Source organism: Varroa jacobsoni, unplaced genomic scaffold (assembly GCF_002532875.2).
Source record: "Varroa jacobsoni isolate VJ856 unplaced genomic scaffold, vjacob_1.0 scaffold_1264, whole genome shotgun sequence".
Lineage (NCBI taxonomy): Eukaryota > Metazoa > Arthropoda > Arachnida > Mesostigmata > Varroidae > Varroa > Varroa jacobsoni.
In genome coordinates this window covers 110-16,633 of record NW_019214166.1, presented here as the reverse complement: position 1 = coordinate 16,633, position 16,524 = coordinate 110, and the positions used below count along the sequence as shown (strand labels likewise).

At 38.8% G+C, this 16,524-nt stretch overlaps 1 protein-coding gene across 1 annotated transcript; it reads right to left on the bottom strand.

Annotated features, from left to right (window-relative positions):
* Window positions 1–2,399: 2,399 nt before the first annotated feature.
* Window positions 2,400–12,209, bottom strand: LOC111268203 (uncharacterized). The gene is made up of 6 exons (XM_022847023.2): window positions 11,977–12,209; window positions 10,200–10,358; window positions 7,419–9,125; window positions 5,451–6,171; window positions 4,624–4,970; window positions 2,400–4,316 (listed from the first exon to the last, which is right to left on the bottom strand). The coding sequence occupies exons 1-6, from the start codon at window positions 12,079–12,081 to the stop codon at window positions 4,062–4,064; spliced, it is 3,294 nt and encodes a 1,097-aa protein (XP_022702758.1). The 5' UTR covers window positions 12,082–12,209; the 3' UTR covers window positions 2,400–4,061.
* Window positions 12,210–16,524: the final 4,315 nt, after the last annotated feature.

Below are 16,524 nucleotides of genomic sequence, written 5' to 3'. Positions count from 1 at the left end.
GGTAATTTTCGAAAAATTTTAAGTGAAGAAAACGTTCGACTGATGGTAAATCAAACCCTGAGCATTTAAGTTTTAGGATAGCTTTAACGTAGACATCTGTAAAATCGTTACCGTCTTTTCTTAACAATTTCCGCATAGACACCAGTGACGGAAGTACAAATATACTATAGAAATTGAAGTATACTTTATCCTCCAAATTGCACTGACTCAAATACATTTTACTTCATGGACATACGCTTCAATTAGATTAGATGGCTTCTTCTAGGGCACTCATTGCCTTGAGGCTGTGTCCTTCCGATGCTAATAAATGCAGAAGGTAACGGTCGCTACTTCAGAATAATAGATGCGACCTCAAAACAGCGAATACGCACATGCATATATTATTCTATAATTACCAGAAAGACTAACTCTAGCGAATTGAAACACGGAAACGTTTGTCAAGTTATCATTCTATTATCGTCAAATACTTACTTGTTGTTATTCAATACTGTAAATTATATTTGAAATACCCGATGTATCGTAATTGAAATTTAAAGGTAATGTAGCAAACTCCTCATAAAATCAAGCGATGCTTGTAAATTACAAAAATCAAAGGTAGGAAATGAACTCTCACTCAAGGATTTTCACCTTTTGGTTTAAGACATCCTTAGGGTGCATATATATGAAACAGATAAAAAAAGTACGCGCCTTACTAAAAAAGGTCACAATAAGTAATATGTGATCTGTATTGCCATTTTCCGAGGATCTATTGAATTCCCATTCATCATTTTATGCAGATACGATTACACATAGTTTTTAGATATGCTGATATTTTAGCATTTACAAGTTATTGAACAATACATTCATTAAGAAGATTATATATATAACAAACAGGTACCTGTTAAAGACAAAATACTTTAATGATAATAACAATAATAACTTTGATATGAAGTCTTGCTTCAACTATATTGACAAGCACAGTATACTACCTTATCGTGTATCGATAATCGCTGGTCAGCTGCCAGCCACAATAAACCATATTGAGTTCCGATGTAATACAATATTTTTTTATTGTAGTACATCAAAATTTAGTTTTCCTTCGTTTCACCATCATTTATGCGGCGAGACCGTCCTTTTATCTCTCTAAGGTTTCAATTTCCTTAATGTTGACATTTTTTAACTCTTTAGTTGTAATCTGGCAACATCTGTCACACCTCAAGCGCGCAACCGCGAATCGGCTACAAGCTGTAAATAGTTTTTGTAAAATTTATATTGCCAAACGAGTGTAATAAAAATGTATATGAATTACGTGTTTGCACGTTAGAAATTGCCAGATTTGTTTCTATAGTCCGAGGATTCAGCTACAAACACGACTGACATCGTAGGTATTTTCTCATGAATTTGGTATGCATGCATAGTATCGTCTCAATGAATACTTCACTAGTATAGCGCGTCGGCGAATAAGCTTAGTCCCGTTGTTGACGCTGCTCTTCTCATTTAAACCTCCAGCGTTTTCCTGTCAGCAACACTTGAAGTGTTCTCTTTCATGCCGGCAATTCATAGTGACATACATTCCTCGCGAGTGCAAGCTAGTTAATTTTCCAGCGGATTTTTTCGATGTTATTGCATCTGTTGCCTTATCGCAGTTATTTTCACGATGTACGTACTGATTAGAGGATTCCCAGAATGTGTTAAATGCAATTAAACTTTTTTTTTCTAGTCACTGTCCGGAAGTAGGCTCAAGCGCTAACCACTCAGCGGGATTGAAAATAAACCTATCCCAGTGTGCGGTACCACCGATCTGAGTCTTGCCTGCTATTCCGCCCTTTGAAATTCCCAGGTTTTGCCACAACTGAGTACTGGAGATACACACGTGTATAGTCATGAGGCTAATTTATTCTTCCTCCGAGTTACATAATGAATTGTGATTAGAATGAAAAACATGACCGAAATGATGTGCGCATCTCAGCGCTTTATCGAAATGTATAGACGGGTTCGATGGCTTGCTTTGCGCACAAGAGGGCGCAATTTGGTTAGCAGAATGACTTTTGCAAATAAAAGTATTTAGGGGACCAATATTCAGAAATGAAATTCTGAAATAACATCAGCTGATTATTTCGTAGCCATCACTTCAACAGACAAGGATGCTAAATCGGTGAATTATCTTAATACTAAATACTCCCTTTTATGTCAGTTAAGCTATGCGTAGTTTTTGCTCTTTAAAACTTATTACTATAATAACGATAATTGGTCACAGCAAGTATAACTTCTGCCTCTCATACAAATATAAGAAACCTACACCGAAGGTGTCAAGCAAAATGAATGTACATTTAACTTTGTTTTACAACCTTTTTTAATATGTTCAGTTTACTACACCCGTCCAACAGGCAACTAAAGAGCAAAAAAATACACCCATCCAATAAACCAATATTTACAATGATTTTATTACACATATTTTTCGCATGAACAGCATTACTGCTTAGTTTATGTTGCCTCCTCAATGTACAAATATGATACAAACATGTAAATTTCTATCGAATCTAATTTTTGTTTAGTCTGCTACTGTCCTCCATTAGCTTTCGTTCTTCGGAGTTGGCAATATTTTGCATGAAATTAAAGTGATTGTGGCGCTCATGAGGTGTTAATTTTGAATTCTACGTAATATATAGGTCGTAGATGATGGAAAAAAACTTGCTCTCAATCTGCTAGTCATCATCCCAGTGCTGCCTGGTGCTTTTTCTATCTCGCACCCATCCTCATTAAAAGTCTTACACACCTACACATATCTTGCCTTACATTCGTGTCAAAATGTTACACGCAATTTCGCTAGCCACTTATGAAATATCTTTCTCGTAAAAGTTTCCGTATGATGTTGCTTGCTCCTTTAACATTCTTTTGCTCTAATATATATATATATATATATATATATATATATATATATATATAATGCACGAAGCTACATATATATTTTTGTGCATTATCGAAACAGCATGCTTTTAATGTGTTTACCGCTGCCTGTATGTTCTTTTCGCAGTATTTTGCAAAGTGAGCCCGTCTGTATACAAATGACACATAATCTAACATATTTTTTGCCTTATGAGTAATAATTATACGTATACTAACAATGGCATAGTTGGGTGATATTTATCTACTAATTATGATACTAATAGTAGTGGGAGCACAAATGTAACCTTTATTGTCGTGATGCTAATACGCATTTCCGAGGCTACTACCGTCGCTATTACGAGTACTAATAATTGTGCACATCGTACGCATGTATTTGCCTGTGAATGTTTGTGTATACATGTCTGAGTGTCTTTGTGCCTGTATATGTTCACATGTATATATTTTGTCCATATATATTACCGCTTTGCGAGCTCCTCCCTGTGTGGCGTGCGCATTTTGTAGGTCGTGTATATGTGCGCGGCACAAACGTTGCGCATTAAAAAATAACCAGCATTTATTGGGAAGGAAGCCAAGACAAACATTTCTTTTAAACTTACAGTAGGAAGGGCAAAGTAGAGTTGGAAACTTTCCTATATATTCAACAATTAGCAGAAAACGTACACAAATGTTTGTCTCGCACACACACCCACGAGATACATCCGACCCGGGTGGATTTTCCTTCTTAACTTCCGGATGGCGAGACAGGTTCATCGATACGTTCGCTACTACATACTTTTTCGCACATGTTTTTTGTCTAGGTTAATCTGAACCTAGTAGTCGACACACGAGACATCTATAAACGGTAATCGTTCCTACGCAATGATGTTGGTCAAGAAGCGATCGGATTGCATCTATTTTACCCCATCTCTACCTTCTATCTAAGCGGTTTTATTTCAAATTGCGTTTCACCACTTCAAACGCGATTAAATCTATCCAAGATGCTGTCTTTCCCGAGTTGCCTCGAGTACTCTCCAAAATCTGAGAGACAACTTCAGCTACAACTCGATTTCATTATTCGCTCTCTTTAGCGCAGCCCAGCTCAACTCCGCCGCGCGCCAGATGTATGCTTCAATATATGTCCTGAGGATCAGTACAGTCTGTCAACAATATAACGTTGAGCTACCAGTGTTACGAAATTAATCAGCGATTATAACGGTCGCCGATGCGGCGGAATCTTCAGACTTCGTGGAGGCGGCTTGATCACGAGTTTCGCAGTCGGTAAGCCCCTTGCCACCAGTTCCGCTTGAGCTCTCCTTTTCGGTGTCACTTCGTTCTTGCAATTGGCTCGATGGTGCAGCAAGGTCAACTTCGCCGCCCTCTTCGTCGCTGTCATCAGGGCCAATTGGGATAATGTTCGCCTTCGGTATCTCATCATCAGCGATCTCATCCACCTTGTTAGTACAACGTCAAAATACATCATAAAAAATTTTATCTTAGTAAATTAAACCTACTGATAAATGCATTGCTGGAAAGTCAATGATATTAATGATGATAGCTGCAGAACTTCTGGTACTGTTGCACCCGATATTTGTAGTGTGTACTCCATGTCAGTTACTGTGAGACGCATACCGCACGAATCATTTTTTCTCTTACGAGACAATTATGAGGCATACGCAGAGCGAAAAATACAGTCGTCCATACGATACCCAAAATCTAAACGTTTTGATATTGTTTTCTTTTAAAACTAGTAACACCTACTTTATCTGTTGGCGAGGATTTCTTTGCAATTTCACCCTGATTGACTGTAGAAATTAGATCACCTCCAGACACCGAAGTCGTACTTTCGCCATTCACTTTGGGACTAGACAACTTGTCGCCGGCCCCGTTAACTTTACCAGATGCTCCTCCCTCATCCCTCAATCGCGCTCCACCTTGATCTTTTCCTCCGGTTGCGCTGCCGACAGGGGTTGATGAGGCGTTTACTTGATCTTCCGATTTGGTTCTATTGCTGTCTCCAGGTTGAGAGTCTTCTACGGTACAAGCGCCATTGAGAGATACCGGAGTGATTGACACAACAGCTGGCTCAACGGACGTAGCGGCCGACTCTGCCAAAATAAAGTAAAAAATAAAAAAGCCATTAACTATCATTATCACATGTCTTTTAGTCATTAGTCATAAAATGTCGTTCATAAATAAAATGCAAAGGTAAGCTTAGCTAACATACGTCGAGGTCACAGGACATTGAGTAACTTGTTTGATCCGAACTATTTTAATAGCATAAGGTTACATTTGCATTGCAAAAATGTATGCACAAGCTTTCACGAAAATATTCAAAAATTAATGATATTATAACCTAACAAATCTGATGATTACATAGCACTAATCTAGGTAACAGGCATGAGAGCAAAAGGAAGAAACGCATTAAGAAAATTACATTTCAAAAATTGTTAAAACAAAATAAAAGTTTTAAGTTTTACATCTGGTATTTCCTTTAAGCATTGCTTCAAATGATTGACCCTTTCCAGAACAAAGTTAGTGCGTCTACGCCGGGTTCACTCAACAGGAGTTGTTTATCTGGCGCTTACCTTGCGGAGCACTTTTCTCAACCACTACTGCTACTACTGCCGCTGCTCCTGCTACTGCACCACGACTCGTCGAATCATCGGCCATAATTTCATTTCGATGCGGTTGCAAAGGTGCTAATGTAAGATCAACAGCCGCTCCATCTCGAGATTGCTGATGTTGCGGTTGTTGTTGTAGCCGCTGCTGTAACTGCTGCTGTCGCAATATCTGCTGTTGAAGTCCGGCATGATGGGCTGATGCTTGTTCATCTTCGTCCTCAATGACACACACGACTTCACTATCGCCAATATCTTCATCATCTTCGCCTTCATTCTCTCCATCATCCATATCATCAACATCTGCATCGTCGATGTCTTCGTCCCCATCATCGTCGATCTCTCCAGCGATGACTCCGCTCTGCGTGTTAGCGACCGCTGTTGCGTTAACAGAAGCAGTACCCGTTCCCCGACTTGGGGCAGCACCTGGTCGTGTCTCGCTCGTAATGGCCACATCTTCATCGTCGTCAGGAATGATAACAGGATCTGCAGCGGATGCCGGCTCTTCTTGGCCTGCTCGACTTGCTCGGTACGCGGAAACAGCTTGCGCATCCAACTCCATCTGCTCATCGTCGAGATCCTCATCGTCCATCATATCCTCATCTTCGGAGAGACTCTCCTCAAGTTGTATTGCATCACTTGCTCTCGCCTCTTCCAGCTCGCACAAAGCGTCAACGGCCCTGCGTTCCTACAACATAAATAGTCATTAAATAGGATGCAGGATACTATTTAAAGTAGGTATATAGAAAGCAGATAAATATGTGTTTTAAACAATTCACTACAGATCAGTGAATTTGACTACTACAACAATAACTTCATAGAGCATTAGATTAGCAGATGTGCGCCCTTGTTAACAATACATGACTCACATAGACCAGTCAGTAAACATCGATCTTTTTGTAGCTTCGGTAAAGATCTAAGACGAAACATACAAATTTACATACAGAATAATGCGCTCAGATTTGGGAAAACTTTCGCGGTTGTTTATGGTAACGGGCATGCGCGCTTCCACTACTTATATATACTATAATACCAGACTAGCACCTCTTTTTCCTAAAACAAAATGACAAACTCGTCATGGTATATACCAGTGCTCCGTTTTCGCAGTTCAAGTGAAGAGGAGCTATTATTCAGTGCTTCTGCGCTGGATGACCCCCTCCCAACAAAACTAAAAACCTTTTCCGATATCGACAATCTACATTATTGCCAGTTTTCGTGTGGTTTGTGAAAAATCTTAGAAGGACTTTCATGGTAAAATGTTGGTCCAAGAAGCTTAAAAATATATCAAAATATATCAAAAAATGAACCTAGGCTTTTTAACAGAGAAAGGAATAGCCATTTTAGGAAGGAGAATATCGAATATGTCAGATTGGATCGCCCAGATAGGCTCCAATGGTTATTTTTTTTTTAATATTTTTGAACCCTTGCATTTCTTGGGTCTTTTGGTTTGCTGTCATCGCAAACTTTGATTTTGTTGAAACTGTTTATTATGCAGCGTACATGAATAATATTTTAATGGGTTGACACCTATTAATATCGCACAGCGCATGATTAATATTATAAATTTATTGGCAGATTAAGGAAAGAATATTTTAAAATAGACCCGTTACCGATTTAGATCCCGAATTTAAGTTAAGCAGTGAATGGCCATATTAAATAAACACGACCGCCAGGAATGACAGCTTTAGCACATGCAAAAAAATTCGTTGAGATATAATTTTTTTTATTTAAACGTAGTTTTAGAGACCAAGCATAGAAAACTTTCAGTCTAGGCGCGGTACCTTATACATGGCTCAAACTGTTTATACCCCTAAGTAGGTTGCCTATTACAGGAATAATGCTAGTTTTCTAACCCATCAAGCTATCCTAATAGTAATATAATGGCTGAAATGAAAAACCACGCGATACTATCATTACATTTTTCTACTTTCCCACCTTCACTGAGCGCGGTCCAGGCCGGTGATGTTGAGCATTACGTGCTTGATAAGGGAACGGTTGTCTCCGATGGTGTGTGGTAATTGGTCCTGATCCACGGGGCGAGGTAAGCCGATCGACATCACTCATGTCATCCTCTTCCTCAGCCTCCTCATCGTCGTCATCTTCGTCGTTGTCAAGTGAAACCATTGGCATTAATGAAGCCAGCACAGTTTTGTCCACCATAGTAGGCGGATACAGGGTCGCATCATCTGTCTGAATTTCGGCCGAGCGTGTGCGTTCTGATCGCGTTAGCTCAAGTCGGCGAATCCTACGATTGTGCTCGTGCATCGCATGCGAGTACGACAGCGCGAAGCCACATTCAAGTGGCTGCAATGTGTTGCATAGAATTCGATAATAAATATCGCACGCTTCCCGTACCTCATATACATCATCATACAAGCCGTCCCGCACGACGTCCATAATTTCGGCTGTTGGTGGCATTAGGCTAGGATTCGGCGATATTACAAATGCTGCCAACAAATCGTATACTTGTCGGCGACAGCGGGAACATGTGAGCAAAGCACCAGCCAACGGCCGTGTTAGACGCACTGTCGCAGGAATCAACTTTAATAGCAGCTGACGAACAATGTCCGAGTCCTGTTCTCCGTATCCGAGAACGATCGCTCGTTGAAGAGCCAATGCCGCCGCACAGCGCTCTTCTGCTCCGCGTGTAATGACGGCGTCGGGGTCGCATGCAGACGCGACGTCTTTCGAGGTCATGTTGACAAGCCGAAGCAACGCCTCACCTCGATACGTGAGTGATGATGGAGTCAGATTTCGTATCCACACGGCAATTGCTTCGTATATTTCGGCGCGCAGCATGCTCATGTCGACCGGGTCGGTTTGGTGGGCAACCTCAAGAACGTGCAAGAAGAAATCCGCCAATCTCGCGTTCACCAGTATTATCTTGTGGGTCCGAACGTTCGAAATGAGTTGTCGGGCAATACGAACCGCACGGTGAATAAGGGTCGGGCGCAGAAACAACAGATGTTCGTCGGTTGATGCACATATCACCATCTGGTTGATCAGCGTCAATAGGAGCTTTTGTCGAATATCTTTTGCACTTGGAGATCCGAGAATAGCTTCAACAGCGTCGAGCTGAAGGATTAACCGCTTCCATAGAATCATCCTCATATCGACGTGTGCTGCTACACCACTGCCGACTGCGACCGGAAACAGTTGTTCATCAGCGACAGCGTATATTGTGTTTTGCAGCTGGGACGGATCACAGTGTCCCAGTCCAGCGAGAAACGCCTGCTCGGTGAGCAAACAGCTCCGAATCAGCATCTCCAAATGTTTGCTCTGGATATCGTGCCGCATAGCCGGATCAACATAGCACTGGGATAGTGCAGCAAGCGTATTGACCACACCTTGTCCACTTTTTGTATCATGCCTTTCTGCGGCTACAATCTGTTTAAACAGGAAGCGCTCAAATTGGTCACGATTAGGAAGACACATTTTGCTAAAATGCGCAAACGTTGCCCGGGTTAAAGCAAGAAGATTTGGTGAAGCGGGAACAACAGCCAAGCGTCGCGTAAGCATTTGCACTAAAGGAGGAAACACTTCGGTATTCATATCTCTCTGAATATACTTGAGGGATCGCAACCTTAAGATCAATCGATGTAGCAGGGTGAAACATGATTGCTGGAGACCCTCGTTGGCGCTCTGTTAACACAACAACAGGTACGAGAGGAAAAAAGTCGTATAATGTACTGTCATATAACAACTTTTAACGGTGACAAGTAAATACACAAAAATAGTATTTTATCTAAGACACAACTTAATATGTCTCTTGGTTCCAGTGTAAGTCATAACTAAAGCCATTTCATGGAGTCGCAATACGTTTGTGTCATCTCCGCGTTTCTGTCTATAAATGGAGCCTCTGCTATAGAAGGAGTTGCTCTATTTTTGAATTGAGGTCATCTAACAACTTCACCAATTTGTGGCTCTGAATCCGAAATGTCCATTCTTCTAATATTGCCTGATCTACCAAATGCATCCCCTATATTTTTTTATCGTCTTATAATTTATATATTTGTACCATCCCGCAATGTTATTAGTTTGTACTACAGACTTTATATGTACGTAATCATTATCTTCTATACTCTTTGCCACCTGTCCAATGCAAGGCTTAACACTACCACCGGAAGAAGTTAAATTTGAAATATTTGGCTACTTCCTAGATTGCAGTGTGCGTAAGAAACTATTTCGGTAAGTGTGTCCTCACCGTTGAAGTTTTACGTAACACTAAAAATTATCTGCTTTTCCTGTTTTTTCATTTTTCATGTTTTGTAAGTAATAATAACAAAATTTGTTATTATTAGTGGTTACTCATATATTCATTATTTGTTCATTCCCTAATCATTTATTATATTTTTATATGTACTCATTCATCCAAGATAGTATTTAAACTTACAGAATCTATTATCAATTTATATTTTTGAATCGAAGCAACATTGTATATTCGGAGATTTAAGATAAGATTCGGAGATATAGATAAACAGTGTTCTATATTATATGTTGAGGTGATATGCGGAAATGCCTAATAAGCTCTTTTAAAACGTGAAAGAGTGTTAATTGTAGTAACTATTTATGATTATTACACTAAAAGTATAGTTAACAGATTTTATTCAAAATCCTACTGTGTTTGGAAATAGTAGTAATACAATTGAATCTTTTGCGTATTTCTATTTCTAATTTAAAAGGTTGTGCCCCAAGAAGAATCGATCCTGTAGGTACCAATGTGATGAGTTGCTTCATGAAGTGCACTATGTCTTGTGAAAGTACTCCATCGGGAATTTGTTCAAGAACAAGATCGAGAAGCGCTAAACCTTCGGCGCGCTCCCCGCGACTTCCTAGGAATCTTTTCGTGCATTGACATATCTCCTCAAAATACGACTGTAAAGCAAAAAAATGAAACAAAAAGTAATAAATAGAAATACGTTAGTTAGATTTCTCAGAAACATACTTTCATAGAGGGGTACGATTCGATTAGCTTCAATCTTTAATTGGGTATTGATACGATCATATTTGTGCGCAAACATGGATGAACAAAAACATCAGCTTGACGAGGTGCATTAAGCCAAAATTTGATTTTATCCACTTTTTGTACTTGTTCCAGAACAGTTGTTTCTATTGAAAATTCAAACGCTGAATGGATGTCTTACATTTAGTAAAACAACGTACGTGACACAAATAGAAAGAACCATATAAAAGTATACGCAACGCAGTTAAGTAATAAAAATCAACATGCTGAAAAGTCTATGTTCATTTGAATAAGATGAAATCTTAAACGAAGAAGATGAACGATGACATCTCATAAAACAAGTTCTGGTGCTCTAAGCTTATTGTTACTGTAGCTTAGATAAGTTTGGAATTCCAACTACATGCAAGATGCGCATAATTGCTAAGCGGTATAACCAGTATTTGTTGAGATGAATTTAAACTATATATGGTCGTTTTCGATACAAGTTCATCATCTTAAATTTGAGTGAAATTAAAACAGGATAATATGCAACTATAATTTCTTTCATTTAGATCTATTTCTAATCCAATTTAATTCATTTAGATTTAATCTTTTGCCCAACGTCACCACGCTTGAAATCAACCAAGTGTAAATAAGAATTAAAACAAACTGGCTGTCAGTTAAGGAACCCAGTTCTTTTGTTGGTAAAAAGTGATTCCAAATAAAAGGAATAGTCACGTTATCTATAAAAATTGTGTCAAAGACCAAACACACGTTCGAAACTATATGACGTGGAGGTATACACAGGCCGACAACTCTCTTTCTTGAGCAACGCTCAACAAAAAAAATTGCTAGGTATCAAGACTATACAATGGTCGTAGATGCGAATTTTGAGCATTCTCACTTTACAACACATCACCATGAGTCACTGACCGCCGTATAGGTTCCATAGTGCGCTTAGTCGATATAGATTCGAATGAGCACTACACTGACTACGCAGCATGTCCAAGAAGGGCGGCGCTGTTGACACACTGTCGAATCTGACACCGAACTATAGCATTGAAACTCAGATTTCTACATCTAGAGAATTTCTGATTTTCTTTTTTTTGTAAAATGTCCGCGCTTGGCAGAGCATGCACTTCTAATGTTCGCTCTGTCTTCACACAAGCAATAGGAACACCACCGCTATCGACACTGTTAATATTCGAATCGAAAGGATGGCTTGTGCATGGGTTTTGCTATTTGAACGCACTGCCTGGCAACAAATCCATCTTGATCAGCAGGGTTAGCAGTGTTATTACCGCCAAAAAACCCACTTATGTCAACGACAATAATAATACTAATAATAACAATTTACTGTTTTGCAAATAATTGAATGATACAAGAATTGTTTTCCGGTAGGCGCATTAAGTGGCAGCGTGCCTGGCGGTAAAGCCGAACTCGCCGTGACTGAACGCGGTAAGCAGGTCATTGACGGCACCTATCTCGACGTACGGTGCTCAAAGTAAATTGTTAATGGAGCAAAATCGAAACGCTTTGTCGTGTACGTACCCTAGCCACGCCGATGCCGGGCTGTTGAAGATGTGCCAGAAGCGTGGATTTCACCTCGGTGGGAGAAGCCCCGGGCCCGCGCAGCCACTGAACAAGTAACTGCATCCTGGTGACCTACGAGGGGCCGGCCAGAGATAGGTGAACGTAGTTAGAAACTAAAACACTTTGCCAGATTTTTGATGAAAATAAATGCCACGAGCAGCACAGGAGTGTAAACTCCACACAGAGATGAATTCAATGATTTTGTTAGGGCGGCTGATGCGGATGGTAAGCAGGTGAGCGTTGATTCAGATCAGACCCGTTTTGAATATTTTGGCGGGCACCTCCCGGTTGGCAGACAGGACAACAATGAACGCCACGTTTTTCTGTGTCGCATGCTAGAGGTCTCCTTAATATTTTATTTACATGTGTATGACAACCATAGGTAGAGCATATTTAACTAAAAGATATAATTCTAAGATAATAGCTGCTATAGCTATTATATTATATATGGTCAGCAAACTGATGAAAGCGGTCAGAAATGAAATAGCGTAGCATGTTACGGAAAACTGTTTTAATTCTTTAGTTATATTTGGCGTTTAAAAACAAAATAAAATTCACATAACCAGCTTCTGAACACTCTTATACCCTTACAAATGAGTTTAAGAAGTAATCTAAACTAATAGACGATTATTGCTTAATTTCTCTAGAAATTTCTTTAGAAAATTTGCTTTTCCTTAGTGCTAATAATCTTATGCGTCTCTATAGCTGTTTTATATTTGGAATCATTATTTTAATTTGAAGGATCGGTGTATATGAAACAGGTTATAATTTAGAAAACTACAAAGACTTGCTCTCCTAACCAACGTAGACTATTGCAAGATTTCTTCGATCTTTTGAGAAAAATTGGTTGATGCGATCCTGATCCCTGCGATCTGAATTTGTTGTTTTTCTTAAAAATGCATAATTTACGCGAAATCAATTATGTTATTATTCTGTAACCATTTTACGTTAGAGCCCCTCAACGGGCTTCGTCCAGCTCTTTTGTTCTAAGGCACTTCAAATCTATATGTTCGTTCTATGGACGATCAACACAGGAAATAAAGGAGAGTGCTTTTTGTCAACAGAAAAATTTATTGAACGCAGTGACTGAAATGCCTATAAAATATATATAAAATGAATGTTTTTGATTTAAGAGCTTACTACAGCAATTCTTTAGTGCGATTACAATGAATGGTAGCTAGAAAATTACTCACAATTGGAATACTATGGAAAGGACCTAAATAAACTTAAGAAAATAAGTCTTTTCTGGTATCTAAAATAGACATATTTCTTTTAACGTTTTCTCCTGCCCAGCAAGCTTCGATCATAGTTTCGAAAACGAAAAGTTTTCTTAAGAAAAAATTGATGATTGCATTTCAGTTCAATTGAATAGGTTTAACTAAAGCCTCGTACATATATACACGTGAACCGCCCACACAACTTACATACACCTGGAAGTTCTTGTGCAATTGGCCCTGACGCTTCAATAACTACTGTTCGTTCACCGAGTCAAAGGCTCTATTCACGAAAGGAGCTGACAAACATGCCTGGCAAAACATCCAGCAGTGTATAGCTTCAGGCCATTGAGGAACCCAACAGAGAGCCAACAAGTTTCAATTTAAATGTATTTATGTAAAATCTTCAAATTTGTAGGGTTGCTTATCGAAGTCAGCGATCCTTAATCTGGTTAAAGGCATGTAGAAAGCGCAGCGTTTTATCCGCGTGACAGCCGCGGCCTTGTCGAAACTGGACAAGTTTACAATGGTTTAATCGTATCATGTCTTTGACAGGCAGAACATCATGAAGCGCACGGTTTTCTTACACACCATCCATTTAAATGAGTGAGGCCTTATGATTTATTCACGTTATGACTAGGTTACTCTTCGACTTAAGTAGTGTACGGTTTCTTAGACATGGTATTGTGTTGAAATATTAATTTCTTTATGGACCACGAGGTGTGTCACATATAACCCATAACTCCCACTTAACCAAGTTTCTGAAATGAGAATCAAGGGCAAACTTCCGGCATTCTTTTTTTGTGTTGGACAGTTGCTTAAATAAGTGTGTTTCGTATTTTACATTTTGTACCCAAGCGATCAAACATTATTTCAAGCGGGTGGATCCTAGCATGAAACGGAATGTGTTTCCGCTCGGATTGGAACCTAAAAAACAAGCAAACACGTTACCCATTGCACCATTATGAGGATGAAGTATCCTACCTTTTTCAGCCGACTATCGCGACCCGAAAAGGAGCGGTGAACACATACTGTAGATAAACGAGGTTAGATAGGTCGCGATGGAGTGTGGAACATCCTGTTTTTTAACGCTGAGCAGCTTGAGCCTTGCAGTGTTATCTGGGCTTAAGAAGACCTGATTGTGTGTTCTGTGTACCCTTATGAGAAATCAGTAAATTCATCACAAATGGCATGTTATCACTAAAAAGTATTATATATACATATAATTTCTACTTGTTGCAAGCCTGAATCTATTGTGGAGAACCTTACGTAGAGCTCTATACAGTTATATTAGAATTCAGGGATTAATAGTTGGAGCGGTTAGTAAAAATATTGGTCAAAAAATGTTTGGTTTTGTTACAAGCTACTTTGAGATAAAACAGTCTAGCATGTTTATATAGTTTATGTAATGACCACGAAATGCGAAGCCTTATATATTATTTTGATAAGCTTCTTATTTAGTAAGCTTATTGATATTCCACGATTCGAAAAACGGTTCACGATAGCTCTCATGCAAAATTTCTCTCGTGGATTTTTGAAAATACTTTTGTATGGAAAAAATGAGTGTATATGGTTATCTTCGGATCGTATTTTGATCCTTTTCAAACACGCTCTGAGAATTTGCGACCCAGCAATCGCTTAGAATATCCTTTATTATACCAAGAAGTGTTCAAAAAATCTAATCACAGATACAAAAACAGTACAATATCTTATATCTATGTAATCTTTCAGTGACATTTTATCCATTTGCATGTTGTGCGGACAAAACACGACAGCGGTAGCATCTTCCACTGATCTGTGCAGTAGCAAACATCTCGAATAACATTAAATATTCTCGAATTTACTGTAACAAAGCTGGCCCCTACATCGTATCCAAGAAAATGCTATGTCCAACCCGGTAGCCATTGGAGGTAAGATTCAGGCAGATATCGTCGACCCTAACACAACAGTAAACGACCTCATGCACATCGATTTTAATAATGAGCTAACTGGGGTTATTGCAGGAGAATGGAGCAAAGAGCATACTAAAACATGATGGTGGCGAGAGTCGGCCTTACAACGATCCTGTGCACATAGGTTTCGGACGCCTCCGGATGCGAAACTTTAGTCAGGGTGTTCAAGACTAGAAACCAGCAGGGAGCTTTAACCTGCTTTTGCCAAAAGAAGCTAGTTATCAGCGACAAGGCGAGTACAATCGAAGTTATCAACATGGAAAGTTTGAATGTTAAGCGTTTTGCAAGTTAATTACAGCATTATACATATACATTATTTGGATAATTGACTCCGAGTTCTGATGTATGTAAATACACTTGTTCATCAATTTATCTCGGTTTTTTAAATTGTATTGGTTTTTTTAGTTGAAAATGTCACGTTAGATAATCGCAATAAACTAGGTTTATTATGACAACATAGTTTCTGGACATATGAATTTCAGCATAATTTGCCGATCTCTTGCTATAAGAGACAAGGTTGTATGCAAATAGATAGGAAATGGTTTGTTAATTCTGTCAGGCCACGGGTTCTCAAGAAACTGAAGATCAGATAGCTTTCTCATGAGCATCGTTGCACACAATGCATTCTAAAATGATTTCTACTCAAATAGACTAAAGTAAAAAAGAGCTTAAAAAATCTACTCATTTTGACATCCATTAATTAAGACTTTACTGACTCGATGGTTTTTGAAGTTGAACGTCTCTCTAATGCAGGTAAATATTTAAATATGAAATTCTATAGACGAGTATTTTCAATTTCTGGTTCAAACAGAAAATACTGCTTAAAGTGGAAATAATTTAGTTAATTTGCGTTATCTGAGTCTCAATTATTACATTTAATTTAACGATTAATTTCGAAACCAATTCAATGAATCAGAAGTTGGTTGAAAGTGCTGTCATATTATCTTACTATAATAATAATCTTACTAAACTCTTAATGCATATAAGAATAATGAGAACTTATAAGGAAATCAGATCTTTTATTCTCTAAAAATAAGCGCACACCAATGTAATAGAATGGTACGAGTGGCAACACTTATTTGATCTGAGTTCTTCTTCTCGTTGTACACAAAAATAGCATAGTTCGTTTCCTATCATCTTTTCACTTTTACCCATTTAAATACATGAAGTGACATCAGGTTTTTAGCAACGCTGTCCGTACGTACCTATGCTTGTGAATCGCACACAAAGCTCATGTAGGTTGCATGTTACTTAATTAATTCAAAAACGTAAATAATTATCAGCTCCAGAAAAATCGATTATAATTACTTAGCGTTTCCCTGCTATCCCTAATAAGTGTA